General features: G+C 37.9%; 1 protein-coding gene across 4 annotated transcripts in view; it reads left to right on the top strand.

Annotated features, from left to right (window-relative positions):
- The window catches only part of RAD18 (RAD18 E3 ubiquitin protein ligase), a 112,983-nt gene extending 96,229 nt beyond the window's left edge, over positions 1-16,754 (top strand). For 2 of the 4 annotated variants that reach the window (XM_084634429.1, XM_084634428.1), the window contains one exon: positions 13,882-16,754. In XM_084634429.1, the coding sequence (XP_084490555.1) occupies positions 13,882-13,978 (97 nt within the window). In that variant the 3' untranslated portion in view covers positions 13,979-16,754. Of the gene's footprint in view, positions 1-13,878 lie in introns of all 4 variants that reach the window. The other 2 variants (XM_084634427.1, XM_084634426.1) reach the window with 2 other exon arrangements.
- Positions 16,755-17,408: the final 654 nt, after the last annotated feature.

Raw genomic sequence — 17,408 nt, 5'->3', positions numbered from 1 at the left:
CCAACGCTCTAAAAACCCCACCTCCATGAGGGGCATCGCTGCCAGCACTGGGAGCACGGCTACTGGCGCTGGTGCACTGTCCACCCTGGCACCTGTGAAGTTAGCAATGTAAAGTGCCAGTGTAGATAAGCCCTAAGGCTTTTGATACTGTCTCACAAGAGCAAACTAGATAAATGTAGCCTGGACAAGCTGACTGTGAGGTGGGTGCACAACTGGGAAAAGCTTACGTAGAGTAGTTTACAGGAGTGGTTCACAGTGAAGGTGGAAAGGCATATTGAGCAGGGATCTGTTCTGGATCCAGTTCTATTTAGTATCTTCATAGAAGATTTGGATAATGGCATAGAGAGGACACTCATAAAGATTGTGGATGATACCAACCTAGGAGGGGTTGCAAACACTTTGGAAGGCAGAACTAGAACTGAAAATGATCAGAACAAACTGAAGAAATGGTCTGAAATAAGTTGGATGAAATTTAAAAAATGCAAAGAACTATACTTAGGAAGAAATAATCAATTGCACAAATACAAAGTGGTAAATGACTACCTAAGTAGGAGTACTACAGGATTGGAGGTTATACTAGAACACAAACTAATGTAATACCATTGCAAAAAAAGTGAACATAATTTTGGGAGTCATTAGCAGGAGTGTTGTAAGCATGTCATGAGATGTAATTCTTCCACTCTGCTCATCACTGATAAGGCCTCAACTGGAGTATTGTGTCCAGTTCTGATCACCAGACCTTGGGAAGGATGTGGATAAATTGGAGAATGTCCAGAGAAGAGCAACAAAAATGATTAAAAGCCTAGAAAACGTTGACCTACAAGGAAAGACTGAAAAAACCGTTTGTTTAGTCTGGAGAAAAGAAGACGGGAGGGGTGGGCGGCACAGTAATGCACGTAAAAGGTTGTTATAAAGAGGAGGGTGATAAAATGTTTTCCTTAATCACTGAGGATAAGAAGTAATTGGTTTAAATTGCAGCAAGGGAGATTTAGGTTGTTACACATTAGGAAAAAACTTCCTAACTGTAAGGGTAGTTAAGCAGTGGAACAAATTACCTAGGGAGGCTGTGGAATCTCCATCACTGGAGATTTTTGAGAACAGGTTAGACAAACACCCACCAGAGGTGGTCTAGATAATACTTAGTCCTGCCTCAGTGCAGGTGACCGCACTGGATGACCTCTCAAGTTCCCTTCCAATCCTACATTTCTATGATCAAAATTCAGGTTTTATGATGGGAGGAAAGATTCTTAAATATGTATCCAAATAGCAATGTTTACCCACTTAGTATTTGCAAATCCAGCATTACAGTATTGTGCTAGAGCATGAGAACCTACAGAGTACAACTGATTAGGAACCTTATCTACCTTGCTTGTTGGTAACGTAGGTACAAGAAATATGTTTTTATCCAAAAAAACACAAAACTTTAACTTGAGAGTCCCCTTTTGAACACCGCCTTTTAAAAATACTTATTACTCTAAAACCACATTTCCTTTCTGTGATGAAGAGGCTAGTAAATATTACTACCTAGGCAATTTTATGTTGTAAGGATCAGCTAACATTGTTCATTGTTATGGTCTTTAAAGCAGGACGATTTTTTTAACTTTAATAGAGAAATGATTATTCCTCAGCTAAATGACCATTCTTTCTGTCAAGTCTGATTCAGAACATTTAACACTCCTCTAACTTTTTACTTAATGTGTTTTTTGTTTTCCACCCTAATGATTTTTATTCTATTGTGAATTAAGGTTTCCCTTGGGTCTGAATGGATTACAATGAAGACATGCTAAAACTTGTGTGGAGAATAGGTCAACTAGCTGCTCTGTGTTGAGTAGCAAAAGGATAGCTCAGTAATTTAATTTGCCTAGGGTGGTGGTGGTGCAGGGGAATGTATTTCTATGAATGGGAAATCAGCTTTGGATACTTCTCCACAGATCACTTTTTGCTACACACTCCTTTCAGTCTCCACTCAGAGTTGGAACAGTCAGCTAAAGGATCCTTTTGTTGAACTCCTGAAGCCAGATGACAGAGTGCTTTCAATGGGGAGTCCTTGACTTCGGCATGATATACCACAGCACAGTATGTCAGCCTTTAGGGTATGATGCCGATGCCTTGTAACTTTTCTTTTTCTTTTCAGGGTTAGTGGCTACAAGAGAATTTGAGGGTATCTGAGGGTAAAAGGTGGAGAGTGGCAGTGGCAGAAAAGCGTCTTTCTTTTGATCATTTGATGGCGACAGTTTTGTTTTTAGTGTTTGACAGTACACCTAGTATGAGGGTGACAGGTATGTTACAAATTTCAAAACAAATAGGGTCCTCTGAAAGAAAATCAGAAACCAGATAGCAATCTATAAACTTCTGTTAACAGGTATCTAATCTGGTTATTCCTTGCCTGAGGCAGATCAAGAAAGAGCATAATTGAGACTGTAGTTTTTGGATTTTAATTGAATTCTAGACCTTTTATTTTCCAGTAGCTTAAAGTTGGTCTGATCTTACCAACTTCTCCAGTGCATTACCTTTGTTCAGACACAACAGTTTGAAAATGAAAGCTGTATTGACGGTTTTATTGATTGCAACAGGATGATGTTTTGTACATATTAATTTAAGTGGTAGAGCTAATAAAGGATAATTTAGTATTCATATGATGTAGTTAATAAATTGCCTACTCTCATAAAGCTTTTAATGAGCACCATAGAGATGTTACATTTAATCTTCTGGAATCCCCTTTTATTTGCACTAATCAGTCTACATTGACACACGCCAGTTAAAAGTTAATATTGAAGCAGTAAATCCAAATATTAGTTTTTATTTATTGCACTTAATAGTTATTAATGAAAAGTGTGGAAATGGGCAGCTTAGTAACATCTTACTCCTTTTTACTGGCCTTTTGGCCACTTTTTTTACCTAAATCTTGGGCTCATTCCTGAAATGTATTTAAGCACAATCTTTGCTTTCAGAAAGTTTTTTTTGTTTTTTATTGCTTCCCTCATCCTCTGGAGAAGTAACAAATCAAGCTGCTATCACTCCATTTTGTGGAGAAAATGCTCTGATTCTGAAAGCTACAGTATTTCGCTCTGGGGTCCACTTGTGTAGGAGTTGCTGTATTGAGACTTCGAAGTTCAATTTTTAGTATGCATTATTCCTTGATAGGGCCCCTCTTTTCACCCAATGGCCAAATATTCTCTTTGTTGCTTGTCATCTTGGCTAGAAGGATAGGGGAGATGCAAGATCTCAAGGAGGATCTGCTATACATGTTTTTTCACAAGGACACAGTCACCCATAGATCTAATGCCAAATATCAGCCTATGTTGGTATCCAAATTTCATATCAATCAATGCACTCACAATCCAGATTTCTTTCTGAAACATCATTCGTCCCCAGGTGAAGAGAGACTTCATATGCTCGATGATGTCTGGGCTTTATTTATTTTTATTTATTTATATTTTTTCTTTGGACAGAACCAAACTACATGCATGCTCAGTCTTTGTGGCATTTGCTGAGAGGGTTAGGGGTCAATCAGTATCATCACAGAGACAATCCAGGTGGATCTCAGACTGTGTTACTCTAGCCAATAAAGACCCACCAGTGCAGTTAGGGATCACTCTACCTGTGCTTCTACAGCCTGCTTTGCAGATGTCCCCATTTCTGAAATATACAGAGCGGCAACATGGAGTTCTGTCCACACATTTATTTTCCGTTATTCCTTGGTGCAAGCCTTGAGGTAGGATATAGATTTCAGGGGGCGCTCCTATGATCACTCTTCAAGTAGACCTTCACTCACTTGCCTCCTGGCTTTCAGAGGGCTACTTGCTGATCACAAAATACAATCTGTGTGGACAATCAGTCAAAGAAGGAAATACAGTTACTTATCCAACACTAATAGTAGTTCTTCAAGATGTGTTGTCCACACAGATTCCACGTCCTGTCCTCCGTCCATGCTCATCAGAATCTTATACCTGGGATTTTTATTGGCAAAGGAACTGAGCATGGGTGGAGGATGCCCTATCCCTTATATCCCCCACTACAGGCAAAGAGAATGTGTGAGAGGCACAGAGAATGTGTGAATAGCCCCAATGGACACTGCTTTTGAAAATAATTTGATCTTGTATGTGTGGGGCACATGGGCACCAAGAGTGGTATCTGTGTGGACAATACATCTCAAAGAACTGCAGGGTAAGGGTAGGATAGGGTAAGTAACTGTATCTTCTAAAGCTGGCAGTGATTGAACAATTTGATGTACTTAGAATAACTATTAAAAGCCTTAAAAAGAAAAGGAGGACTTGTGGCACCTTAGAGACTAACAGATGTATCTGAGCATAAGCTTTCGTGAGCTACAGCTCACTTCATCGGTTGTACTGCTTTTCTTTCTGCGGATACAGACTAACACAGCTGTTACTCTGAAACCTGTCATTATTAAAAGCCTTGGCATGCATATCACCAATGGAAAGCCTAGTGCAATGAAAATGGATGCTTAGAATGAACAACTTCTACAAACTTGCTCAGCACCCTTATGGTTCACTTTCACACAGCGACTGTTTCTTTAAATAAAAAAATGTAGCTGTGGTTTGTGGAATGCTTTGTACAAAGTGCTAATAATAAAACACCTCCGATGAATAGTTGTAAAATTAATAACAACCTTACGTTTATTTCTATATCTTTATGGTCAGACCTTTGTTTTGACTAATGTAACAAGATATTTTTAAATAAAGCCATGCAGATCCATTGCAAGCGGTCTTTATGAGCTAAGTCAATCAGTGATGGGCTTATTAGAGGTGAAGATATCACTAGTTTTATATTTTATTATAACAATTCCATTATTATAATAAAGTACCATTATCAAATCAATGCCAGCTTGACAAAAAAAGGATCTGTTATCTGTGTTTAAATCTGTTTTTACTCTGTGATCTTGAATATGATTTAACTTTTTTTAAAGGATAAAATTTAGTATTCGTGAAAGTGGGGGACAGGTATATATCAACATTTTACCTTGTAAACTCTTTTTTAATCAGTGTACTCCATTACTGATTTAGGCTCTGATCCTACAAATACTTACGCATGTGTGTAACTTTACATACTGTGAATATCTTCATTGATTTTTAATGGGACTACTCACAGTACGTAAAGCTAGGATATGCTTAAGTCTTTGCAGGAGCAGGACTTTACATCACTCCTAAGTTTGGCCTTGCACCAGGAAAGCACTGAAGGATGTGCTTAGCTCCCATTGACTTCAAATGCACATGTGTGTGTCAGTCCTGTCCTGAATAGGGATGCTGTTCTGAATTGGGGCCTGTAATCTCACAAAAACTGTCATTTGTGTGCTGGTCTCTGAGTATAATTGTGCCCTGAGCCCTTCCAAACTTGTTGAAATTGTTCCTATATCTAACCCTCTGTCACCGTAGGTTCAAAGAGTTTAGAGGCTTGTGCATTAACCTACTGTGCCACCTACAGTAACCCCTCGGATAAGAATTTAGCATGAATTATTAAGTTAATTGAATTTTGCAGACGTTGTACCTTGTCAAACTGATATTGACATTCAGAATTAAAATAATTTGATTTTAAGAGATTTATTAGATGCTGAAACTTTGTCTCCGAATGCTGTCTGATAACAGTGAAATGCTACAAGAGCTCAGTCTGTGTTTCTCCTACTTTTTTTGTTCAAAGTGAATATAAATGGATTTCTTCACAAGCACAGTTTAAAGACATCTGCTGTTTCCATCTTATCCATTTAACAGGCGGTAAAGAGTTTGGAAATCTAGTAGCACTTCTAATATAGGAACAATATAGAAAAATACTTTTTTATAAAAAGCCATCACATGATGAGATTTTGGGGTTTCTGCAACATGTACTTTCACTTTAAAGACAGCATGAACATTACTATGTACCGTGTAATAGATACGGTAAACAGTTTATATTGAGTTTTCTATTTCTCAGACGTTGTAAAGCTCATCAATCTAGTGTTTCACATTTTGTGGCATGCATACTATAAATGTTCTGACCTAATGAATTCTATATTACTGGCAGATTATCCAATTTCAGCTCTAGCAATGAAGCAGTGTGATGATTTGGGTGATCTATCTATACAATTTATAAATTCGGGTTGATACTATAAAGTTGTGACCGAGAAGATGGTTCTGTCATTGAATGTCTCTGTGTAAATGTGGTATCCGCCATGGGCTGGCAGGGGGCTGTATCATGTCTCTGCCAGACCAGTGACAATGTTCATTAGAATTTAATGACTGGACAATAGGTATGCTGAAGAGGTTGCCTGAGTGGAGAAACTATTTTTTTCCAACTTCCTTCAACAAGTGCTGGGGGCTTTGAGAGTGGAAAGTTACCAGCAGTGGAATAAAGGCATCAAGGTAGTGATGCTAGCCTTTAAAATGAATTCACAGGGTTGAGAGAGATGGGAGGTTCTTGGCAGGAGAGGGAGGAAGGGCACATTCCAGCCAAGGTCCGTGATAGCTGAGGGAGAAGGTTCCATGTTTCAGAACACAGGCCATGTACTGCAGAATGGATGGCTTGGATGGCTCCAGGTGACTCTGACCCCAACCCAAAGAGCGCTCTGGAATGATGAGGAAACTGAGAAAGGGAAATAAATACATGTAAAGTTTTTTTGTATTGATCTGTGTATTTCTTAAAGACAGAGAATTCTGTGCAGTGTCTGTGCATTTCATATGTTACAGCTACCATGTGCCCCCTTCGAGAGAGAAATCAGAAGGCTCATACTTTGTGCTCAAGTTCTGGGAGAGGGTGTGTTTAAGCTATGTGGGAAGTCTGGCTGAGTCAGCACTAGTTCTAGGGGCTGGACAGAGAGCCTTGTGTATGGAACTCTTAGGCAGTGCCAGGTGGAACTGCACCCTGAGAGCATGTGCAGAGCCCCTAAGACAGCAACAGTGCCCAGTTCAGAGTCTTAAAACTCACAGGATCCAATGGCTGGATTCCCTCAGTGGTCTGGTGAGTGGTCAAGAGGGGGATTTTCAACAGGAGTTGCGCCAGGCAGGACATCTGGATTAGTGACCTTTTATTTTCAGTGTATTTGCATTGTTTACAAATCAGTGAGATATTTGTCACCTTGAACTGGGTATTTGGTATTGTGGGATCACAAAACCTCAAATAGTGGTTTCAAAGTCTAGTTTCCAAGTCTAGTTTCCTGACTGACTTAAAACATTACTCCTGAATACTTGGTTCTTAAGTAATTTGATTTTTGAAAGGTTTCATGAATATAATGAATGTTTAATGATGATGTATCGATGTTTTGCAGAGACTGAACTTAAGTGTTCAGCATGTGAGTGGTGTTGCAGATTCCAAGGCAGCTATGCGTATACATCTCAGTAACTGACTTGTAACAGTCTCAACAGTTCTAGTACAGCATCTTTCCATGGGATGGTGTTTTTTTGATATGAACAAAAATCCACTAGGGATCTGATCGATGCCACTGTCTTTGTGTGATTGTAATCTAACTACAAGCCTGTTTCTAAATAAGCTTCTGTGACACAAGAGCCCCACATTTTGGTCCTGATCCTGCAAATCCTAACTCAAGTGAACAGCCCCAGTAAAGACAAAGACCATGTGAATGAAGGTTTGCCGAGAGGGCCCTTGCGTTGTTTTTAATCTCTATTGGATGAAAAAAAAGGTTTGTGTAACACACATCTGTTCTGTTCAGTAATAATTATAAAGTTTCAGTGTTACTTATTCAGAAAGTCACCTGCCTGTGCATGTTAAGTGTGGGCTTGGCTTACTTCTGTGAAAGCTGATCATATGTGTAAAGTTAAACATATGCTTAAGTGCACTTCCTGCATCGAGGCCTCATGCTGTTGCTTTCTTTTTATATACTGAAGTAAGTACTTTGGTTTGGACTTTAAGTGTTTACATCAGCTTTTCATTACTGTGCCAATTGATTGCCTGTCATGTGTAATGATCGCCACATAGTTTGCAGAATAAAGGTTCATTTTAAAAGTACAGTACAGTTAAAACTTTAAAATGTAAACCTCCTTAACTATGTGATTAATAACACTTCAAAAACGAAGAAAAAAGTAAATGAACAGCACAACCAGGCTTAATTTTTTTAGGTCTTTAAATTTTAATAATCTAACTTTTCACTATTTTTGCTGTTTTCTTTAACCTTTCTTTAAACAAAGAAAATAAACTTAGTGGGTTTAATTTTTGTTTCTAGGGAATTTCACTGATTCTCATGCATAAATTAAATTCTGCTATATTTGGGTTGTAAATATTGTAAGGGATGTTTGCTTTTAAAATGAAATTACAGTTTCAATAAACGAGGCTTGTATGGGGCTCTGGTTTTGTAAACTTTTTTTTAAATAATATTTTTCTTTTATAAACTCTACATTTTGAACAAAACTTGATCTGATAGTGAACCTTTATATTGTGGCTTAATATTTTACGAACATTTTGTCAAAATACTCTTAGGGTATTTCTGCAAAGTAAATATAAATTAATTGTATACTGCTTCTGAGAACAAAAGCAATATTAAGTCAATTTTTAAGTGTGGGATTTTTTAATGAACAATTTATTTTTAAGTAGTATAGCAATACTTTTTGGATGACTTTAGAAAAATCTTTTTTAAATTTGCTTAAATATACGGGGATAGAGGGAGGGTTATATGAAATATTCATTCCTATAGAAATAAAATTGGTATTTCTAAAACTTCTTGAAACCCAAGTAAACATAAATTGTTTTCCAATGTATTTTTTGGAAGAGATAAAAAAATAGCAGAGAGGGATTAGGGTTTTACTTTATGCACTAAGATGAAGGGATATTTGGTGGGGAATAATTTATAATAGCCTTCAGATTTAAATAGATAATTAAGCTCAAGTTTTTATTAAACAGAACAAAATGAAGCTGGTATGAGAGCAGAGAGTTGTATGTTTTGAATTTATGTAATCCTCAGGTAGCCAGTGTCTCCAGATTTGTGGAATGCAAATTCATTACAGATTGATGCACTTGGCCTATAATTGTCCTCGGGCTGTTTCTGCTTCTTGCTGACATACTGTGCTCCCTTAAACCAATGACTCTGCTTCCTGCCCAGTCTAGTGCTTATCCCATATCCCTAAAAACAGCTATATTTGCACTTTTCATGGCGTATCCCCTTCCTCCTAACTGTTTATACATTTCAGCAAATGGATGACTATATGCGTGGCTGCTGCGTCATGGAATGGCTTCTGTTACAGTTTTGAGGGCCATATTTTGGAACACTGAGTTCTTTCTTGGGCAACAGTGTATAAGGAGTCCTAGAGAGCGGAAAATAACAAAGTTAGCTTCTTCTTAGAAAATGAAAACTAATAATACTGTGTATGCATTTCAGATTAAGTGGGAGGAAGCTCGAAACAAGTAAAATTGAAAGAGACTTGGGTGTGATAGTGAAGAGCATATTAGACAAGAGTATATATACTGAACAGCAAAATTACTTTGGCCACCTGTGCTGCCATACTGCTTGGCAGAGACGTGTAATGGATTAGGGAGGCAATAATCAGTGTCTAATCGGTTCTGGTATGATCTGGAATATTAAATTGATTTCTGGAGTCCTCATTACTAGAGAGATGTTAAGAAATCAGAGGATTATCAGAAGGGAATAACAAAAATTATCAATGGACTAGAGGAAGTATTAAGTTAATTTGCCACGATAATTGCCTGGCTAAGCAGTGACTAACTGAAGACCAAATAATGGTCTACAAAAACATCAAAGGTATAAATTTTATGGATGGAGAGAGATTACTTTGGGTAGTACAAGAGCAGGGTTTTGATAGAAATAGTGAGGTAAATATCAGAAAATACTTCACACCGGTGTGATCCATCTGCTTGAGCTTAGGAAATGACACTTCAATCTGGACCCAGCAAAGTACTAATAAATGTACTTCAGGAAACAATCCTGCATTGGAAGGACAATTGTTCCCTAACTTTTCTATGGTGCAGATCACCTCCGAATAGAAAGTGTTTCCTGGAAAATCTCCTCTATCCATCATGTCTGCATAAATCACTACCTCTCGTTTACAATCAAATAACATCCTGTGGCAACTATGGCAATTGTTTATAGGAAAAGTAACATTAAGAAAGTATTTAATGTATGTAATATAATTTAGTATCTGGAAAAAAGGTCGTGAAACCAGCACCGTTTGAGCACCAGCAAGTGCTCTGAATACCATCCAGGGTCCATGTAATTAGAGGTTGACTAATGCTCTAAAGCATGAAGGTTTATATCCCTTTCCGTTGCATGCATGTCACGTGCCCAGAGAACTTTGACTGAAACAGGTTAATTTGCAAGAATCCGGTAAATAGATACCAAAGGAAACCACTCCAGCCTGTTTTGTGTTATGAATACTTTGAAAATAGCTCTGTTGCTGATGTTTGAAAAATGACGTTTTGGTATTTGGCAAACTTATAAAAAAGCTGCAGCAACCTAGATCTGTTATGAATGTTTCTGAGATTGTCCAATGGCTAAAGGCTGGACTCTGTAGGGGAATGCTTCAAGGGAACTCAGAGATTGGGATGCACACACCAGCTTGTTTAGGTCAGCTGAGGATCAGGTCCAGTTACATACATTTGCCTGTGGGCATTCAGGAGCTCTTAGGATCACACAAACCACCAAAGGAGCATTCTAGTGTTGACCCTGATGTTCAGGGACACAGTCAGTGACTTTGCAGGGGCTTCATGCAGGTGCTGGGGCCCTTCCGCTCTCATTTCAATGCAGGACTGGGGTCTGAAATACGAGTTGCTCCAGTTGTTGGAGGCAGTAATTTTGGCACTTCAGATTTTTCCATTTTTACTTTCAGTTGCAAATTCCCAGTTTAGCCAGATGATTTTTCCTGGACAAATTTTGGCAAATGGTAAAAAACAGAATGTATTTTTGTGGAGAATTCTGGTACTGTAATAGCTATGGACTGGTGAACATTATGTCACTCATGTCATCACTACATGGGATTCCAAGCTGCTAGTCTGAGATATGCAATTTAGCTGCCTAATTTAAGTGTACCTACTACTGCAACACTCTGCTCAGTTTTAATTAACTCTGCGAATAAGGAAAACCCCCCTATTTCTTTGAGTTGGTGATGGAAAATTCATTGGTACTAAGTGTGAAGATCCTCTGGCAAATGGGGACTGTCTCAAGAAAACTCCCCACAAGTTCCTTTTTTAATAGGGAGCTATGGCAAATATCACTTGTAACTTCTCTCAAGCTCTTTATTGCCAGGAAGAGTTCCATTTTAAGTAGACTTCTTTCAATAACTTACTTATACTGCTTTGTCAACGTTAGCCGTGATACTGGAGGGTTATCTTTGAAAATAAAAATGAAGAGAATTTTATTCTTTTCGTTCAGAAACACCGAAGGGAGCAACTGTATTACTCTTCCAATACTTCGTAACACCAAGAAAGTGCCTGATGGTTGTGTTTTCAATAAGCAATAAACATTTAATTTCAGCTGCAGCAGAGCCTTGTGAGGCAAGAATGTCAGCTAACTGACCTAGAAAACAGAGTTCAGTTTATAGTTTTAAATAACTTTTCTAAAACATATCTCCATAGCTGACATCCTGCTTCAGTGAAATTTTCCTTTTGTAAACTCTTCATAAATATCTTGTTCTATCGTTAACAAAATTCTTTGTACTGCAGGTTAAAGATGAATATCATGCTTTAGTCTCTGTTCTATAATCTTTTTCTTTATTTGTGAGCCATAGGAAATTTTTACTGATGCTAACAGGCTAGAGATCTTTTTCAGGGGTGGGAAGTTAACTGGGAGTTAAAATAAGGGAATTTAACATTTACTGTGGTTAGAGCCCCAAAATGATGCAGCTACCATCAAAACATGGCACATGAGAAGTTATTTATTGTAAAATCAAATCCATGTATTTTTGTAAAAAAATAATAAAAGGCAGAATATAAAATATTCCCCTTGCTGTGCACCCATTCTTTTATCAAGACGGGATATTTTGGGGGGATGGGAGGGAGGGTGAAAGAGAGGTGGTCAGGTGGTGGAGAAACTGTCTAGTCACCCCCAAAAGTGTGGAGGACACTTTCTCACGACAGCAGCCACTCACTTTCTCTCTGTGTAGCCTTCTCCCTCTAGCATACCCAGGGCAACAACCACATTTTTGTTGGTTTAACTGACTATACCACCAGTGAGAAAATGAACCAGGAATAGGATTAGAGGGAGGAAAATGAACATCAACAGGAAGCAACAAGATTTAGTATAGGTGTTCCAACTTCATGACTCTGCCGGAATACACACTGGTGGGTGTGGATGCTTGGGAGGAACTGAGTAGATTGGCCTTTCGTTACCAGTTTAAACACACATGCACACACGGTCGTTTTATCAGCTAGGAAGTTTACAGTATTGGAATAAGAATAATGGAGCCCCTTTTTCACAGAGAAAAGATTTCTTTTGCCTGTCAAACAAACCTCCAAAGCTTAAGTTTTTTTTTCCCCCTGCAAAGTGTAATTCAAGTAAGGACAACAGCATTTAGGGCTTATCTACACAAGGAAAAAGTCTGCAAGTGCTGGTGTGCACCAGCTACTCCCCACTAACTCCCTGTGTGGACACTCTTAATACACACTGAGTGCCTTTGTGCGTATTAGCTTAATGCACTTCGGAAATGTACTAGGCTAAACCACTCAAGGACACCCCTAAAGTGCAATAGGAGTGTTTACATGGGGAGTTAGTGCGAAGTAGCTAGTGTGTTTTTAATTCACACTTTAGCTTACTGCACACTAATTTCCCCATGTAAACAAGGTACTATGGAGATACGAGCCTTAGAAATACCTAAAATAGAACTGATCAATCTTTGCAACATTCCTATGAAGTAAATATTCTCATTTTACTGATAGGAAAACTGAGGTAAAAAAGCTAAGTGATTCACAAATTTAAAGTCTTGCTTCTGCAAGGTACTGAATCCAATCCAATAAGGCATTTAAATAAGTGCTTAACTTTAAGCAGTTATATGTTACCATTGGGCCAGATCTTCAGCTGCTGAAAATTGGCTATGCCCATTTGCACTAGTTTAGGAACTGGCCCACTGACTTCAGTGGGGTTCTTATATACTTCAGTACCTTTTTTTGAGTCAGAGCCCTAGTGAGCTATGTGATTACCATTTTCCTAAAAAGTAGCAATTTTATTTTGAAAGTGTTGGGCCCTCATAGGAAATGTTATAATAAAGTCACATTCAAATTCTCTCAGACTTCAGACTCATGGGTTTACCACATTTGGTGGCTGTGATTCCAAAGTTTTTATGTCTATTTTAATGAAAGTTATGAGCAGTAAAGAAAGAACCATGTGCTACTAGTTAGAGAACAATTTTAGAGACCCAGGAAAGTATTATTTGAAGGATTAAACAGCTTAGTCTTTTTATTAATTCTGTATGATCAGGCCTGTCACTTTTATGGTGAGTGTCTGTGTACCTAAGAGAATTGATACTTTGCTTGAAACATGATGATGGCATCCTGAAGAGTGGCTTACTGCACTGAAGTCTGAAGAAGTCAATTCACTGAAATGTTTTTTGAAGAGCAACCACTCCACATTTTAACAGTGTATGGTGTTCTCCTTACTCCATGACAATAAATGTTCATAATCTCTGGCTAGTTGGGATTTGCCCCCTTAGGTGCGGAAGAGACATTCTGTGCTGACAACTGTTCTTTTGGGTTGATATTATTTGTAGAGAGGAACCTGATACCAAGAGCTCCATTTTCCACCTTATTTTCACGAACTGATGGCTGTGAAGCAGACCAAATAAGTTAAAGCAATATTGTGTTTTATCCTCCCAAAGAATATAGAGGAAGGGTGTGCACCGGGTGCTTATAATTCTTAGTAGAAATATTCAGTTTTTAATTACATTTAGAACAGATTACAAAACACATTTTCTTTTCTGTTTTTTTTTTTCACAGCAGCTTTCCAGATGTGAAAGTTAGCAAACGGAAATCATGTCGCCCCAAAACACCGGAAAGTGGTCAAGTACTTCCCAGGAGTAAGCGGCGGAAAAACTAGCAATACGGTCACCTTACCTCTAAGCCTATGCAGTCAACTGGATGCTGTACGACATTTCCATACAGACTCCTTATTTGTTCCCAGCAGATTTGGAGCACTTAAGAATTTAAAGCACTGAAATTCTGTGTATTCATATCATTTAAACGGCCTTGAAATAATGGATTTACTTTGTGCTTTGCATTAGATGTGTTTGCTTACAATACCAGAGGCCATTTCACTTTAAGAGTGGACATACAGTATCAGTATCTTTCTATAAACATTTAACTCTTCTGCCCATATTTTTAGCATGGCAGATGTAGTGTATTGTGGGAAAAATGGTTTTTATCATTTAGGACCCAATTTTGACAGCTTTTTTCACACTGAAGAGCAGTTTACTCCACTAATAGCCCTCTTGAGATCAGTGTGACTAGTTGTGGAGTAAGCTGTTGCTTAATGGACAAGACTGGCACCTTACAAAGGACAGCGTGTTGTTACACTGCGTCAAGAGTAGAGCGCAGACCAAATTGTAATGCAGTCCCAGTTGAATCCCTACTTTCCCCTTTCTGAAAGTGGGGAAGCAGGCTTTGCTCGTTCATTTTCTTGCACTGCTTACTTCCACTGTGCTGGCTCAGTTGGCTGGCTGGTGCACTGTGGGAGGCAGAGACAAAAGATTGACTCCCTATCTACTGGTGTAGGAGAGAGGATGTAGCTGCCTGATGGTGACTCCTCTGTATGGGGTGGTAGGGGATACATAGGCCAGCTCACAGTTGGGACCAGTGTGAATAAAGGAATCAGAATCTGTCCCTTAACCATTGCATAAATAGATAAACAGAAGCCTGCATTTAAAATGTCTACATTTCTTAGGAATTACTGTACAATGTTCAACATGCCACCAGGAAACAAACCATACTGAAGAATAATATAAATCCAGTGACCTTTTGTATTGTCAGCATTTTATCTTAAATGTATATGGCACTTGGGCTCTATTTGCATTGGCATTAACCAAAATCCTTGCCTTTTTGAAATCATAAGGCAGATGATACAGCAGGGGGATTAGTATATTTGGTCGCTTTGAAATAATTTGATTTTGCAGGTGGTATAAATATTTCATATTTCAAACCATTTCAGTCCCCAAGCAATATGCTGTGTGAGAATGTATATTTGTAAGGTTATTCTTATTCCTTAGTAATCTTTCATTATTTCAACTTAACCGTTAAGTTAAAATTGGAGATTCTATGGTTCTCAGACTTTAATTATTCTAGCTGTGAAATTAATATTAAAATGTATATACTCTTATTTTTAATAAAGTTAGGAGTTTTCCTAGTTTAAAGAAATACAAGAAAATTAAAGGGCCTTATTCCTTTAAATAGGATGAACACAGAGAAAACACATCCTCTGTGAACTTAAAAATAATCAAATTTAGTCTTAGAAAGCAAAGTCTGCACTGGTCATGACTTGTCTTTGTGTTTTGTGTGACACACAAAATCCAAAAACTAGTTAAGGTGGAGGGTTCTGTGAATTTATATTTTAAAATACAGTTTTGAGGTCTGAGATTACACATGCTTCTACTGGGCATATTGCTTACTATCGGGTATTCCCATTCAACCCATGGTATTAAACAATAAACCTGGTCCAATGGGCATATTTGCAGTTAGTGCAATCTGTCGTAGCACATATAAGAGATTGGATGTTACATTTTTCAATTAAAGCAATCACTTTGGAGAAGGTAGCTACTAACTCCACTTATTAGGTCATTGCATTGTGGTTCATGTCAATTTACAGAAGCAGGATGTAAAATCCACACAATTATATAGAGAAAGATAAAACTTGTATGTAGGTCAACATCTCTTGACTTAAATGGAGCTATGACAGTTTACACCAGCTGAGGATGTCCTCAGTGGGTTTGCAGACATGATCCTTGGGGTTTTTTTATAGCCCCATTTTTACAACATGTTGGGGTTAATAAGGTACTTTTTAAAAAAAAGTCAATATGATTTTACTCACTGCTAGGCATGGACAACTGCATCAAGGAAAGTGTAACCAACACTAGCACATACATGGAATTTAACCACAGAGACAAGTGTGAATAAAATTTGAGGAGTAACAACATCTGGGCCTTTGCATTGCTTGTTAATCTGCCACTAGTTGTGCTAACAGGAGGCTCTGAATCTGATGAAATGTCAGAGTATTATAGCTCTTTTAAAGTAGTGAATATCTTTAGTTTGTTAATGTTGGTACAAAAGGCAATTGTTTAAGATTATAAATTGTCAACTTGTTTTTAAAGTTATGCATTTGCAAAGTTGAACACATGAGGATGTAAACCAAAAAACTTCCTTTATAAAAACCACTGTATCTTGGTGGAATTGGATCTGTTAGATTTCCTGTTCATGGTGTGTGCTCCGGATATCACTAGTACACGAGGTTATTTCTGTATACTCTGCAGCCAGTTTTGGAAGCAGTCGCCCTGAAACAGTGAAATGTTTAAGACATAATATTTTGTGAAAGTTAAATACATGGCAAAGTTCAGGATATTCTAGGAAAATCATGTGAATGATTGAAGGTTCTGTTCCAGAGATCTATTCTCTCAGTACACTGTGTTCCCTGAGCATCAAAATGGCCCTATGTCTTTCCATACATGATGGAAAATTAGAAATCATTAAACTAGAGTGATGTCATTGCAAGCAATATAGTAAGATAGATAGACATGAAATAATTAAAAGAAGAAATCTGCTGGTTAGTGTTTTTATATGTTTTTGAATTTGTTTTCATTGCTGATTGTTTTAATTTTTTTTTATTTTGTGATACTGTCTGCTAATGTCTCTTTCTAATAAAACTACAAATGCTTCTGCTGTGAGACCCATTTATTTCTTCTTTCCCCATTGTAAGACTTTATGGGTACTTCATTTCCCTTCCTTGCCTACATCTGTCACGTCTCTAGTCATTTAACATTTTGGTTATACCCTTTTTATATGTTTGCACCAATTTTGGTGACCACCACTAATTTAATTATTATTGACTTTTTACTGGAGAAAACACTGGCAAAGACAGACATGAAGTAGCCACATGGGGCATTGAGAGGTGGTTCTTAAATTCTTTTAGGAAATCATGAAAGAATTAGACTGAGCAGTAAATAAAGGCAAGAATCTGTAGTCACGGAACAAAGTTTAGCTCCTTGGCCTCAGCTTATTTGCTGCCATGCCCTAATAGATCATTTTTGTTATAGACCTGACCAAAGTAGCAATGTTGTTTGCAGTAGCTTTGTAGCCATGTTGGTTCCAGGGTATTAGAAAGACAAGGTAGGTGATGTAATATCTTTTATTGGACCATCCAAGACCTGAGGAAGAGCTCTGTGTTGCTTGAAAGCTTTTATCTTTCACTAACAGAAGTTGCTCCAAAATTTTTCCTCGCCCATCTTGTCTCCCCAAAGCAGCAACAGAATAGAGGGTATCCA

Source organism: Lepidochelys olivacea, assembly GCF_965140295.1.
Source record: "Lepidochelys olivacea isolate rLepOli2 genome assembly, chromosome: 7".
Lineage (NCBI taxonomy): Eukaryota > Metazoa > Chordata > Testudines > Cheloniidae > Lepidochelys > Lepidochelys olivacea.
Note: the sequence above shows the minus strand (reverse complement) of the source record. Positions and strands in the feature narration are given on the sequence as shown.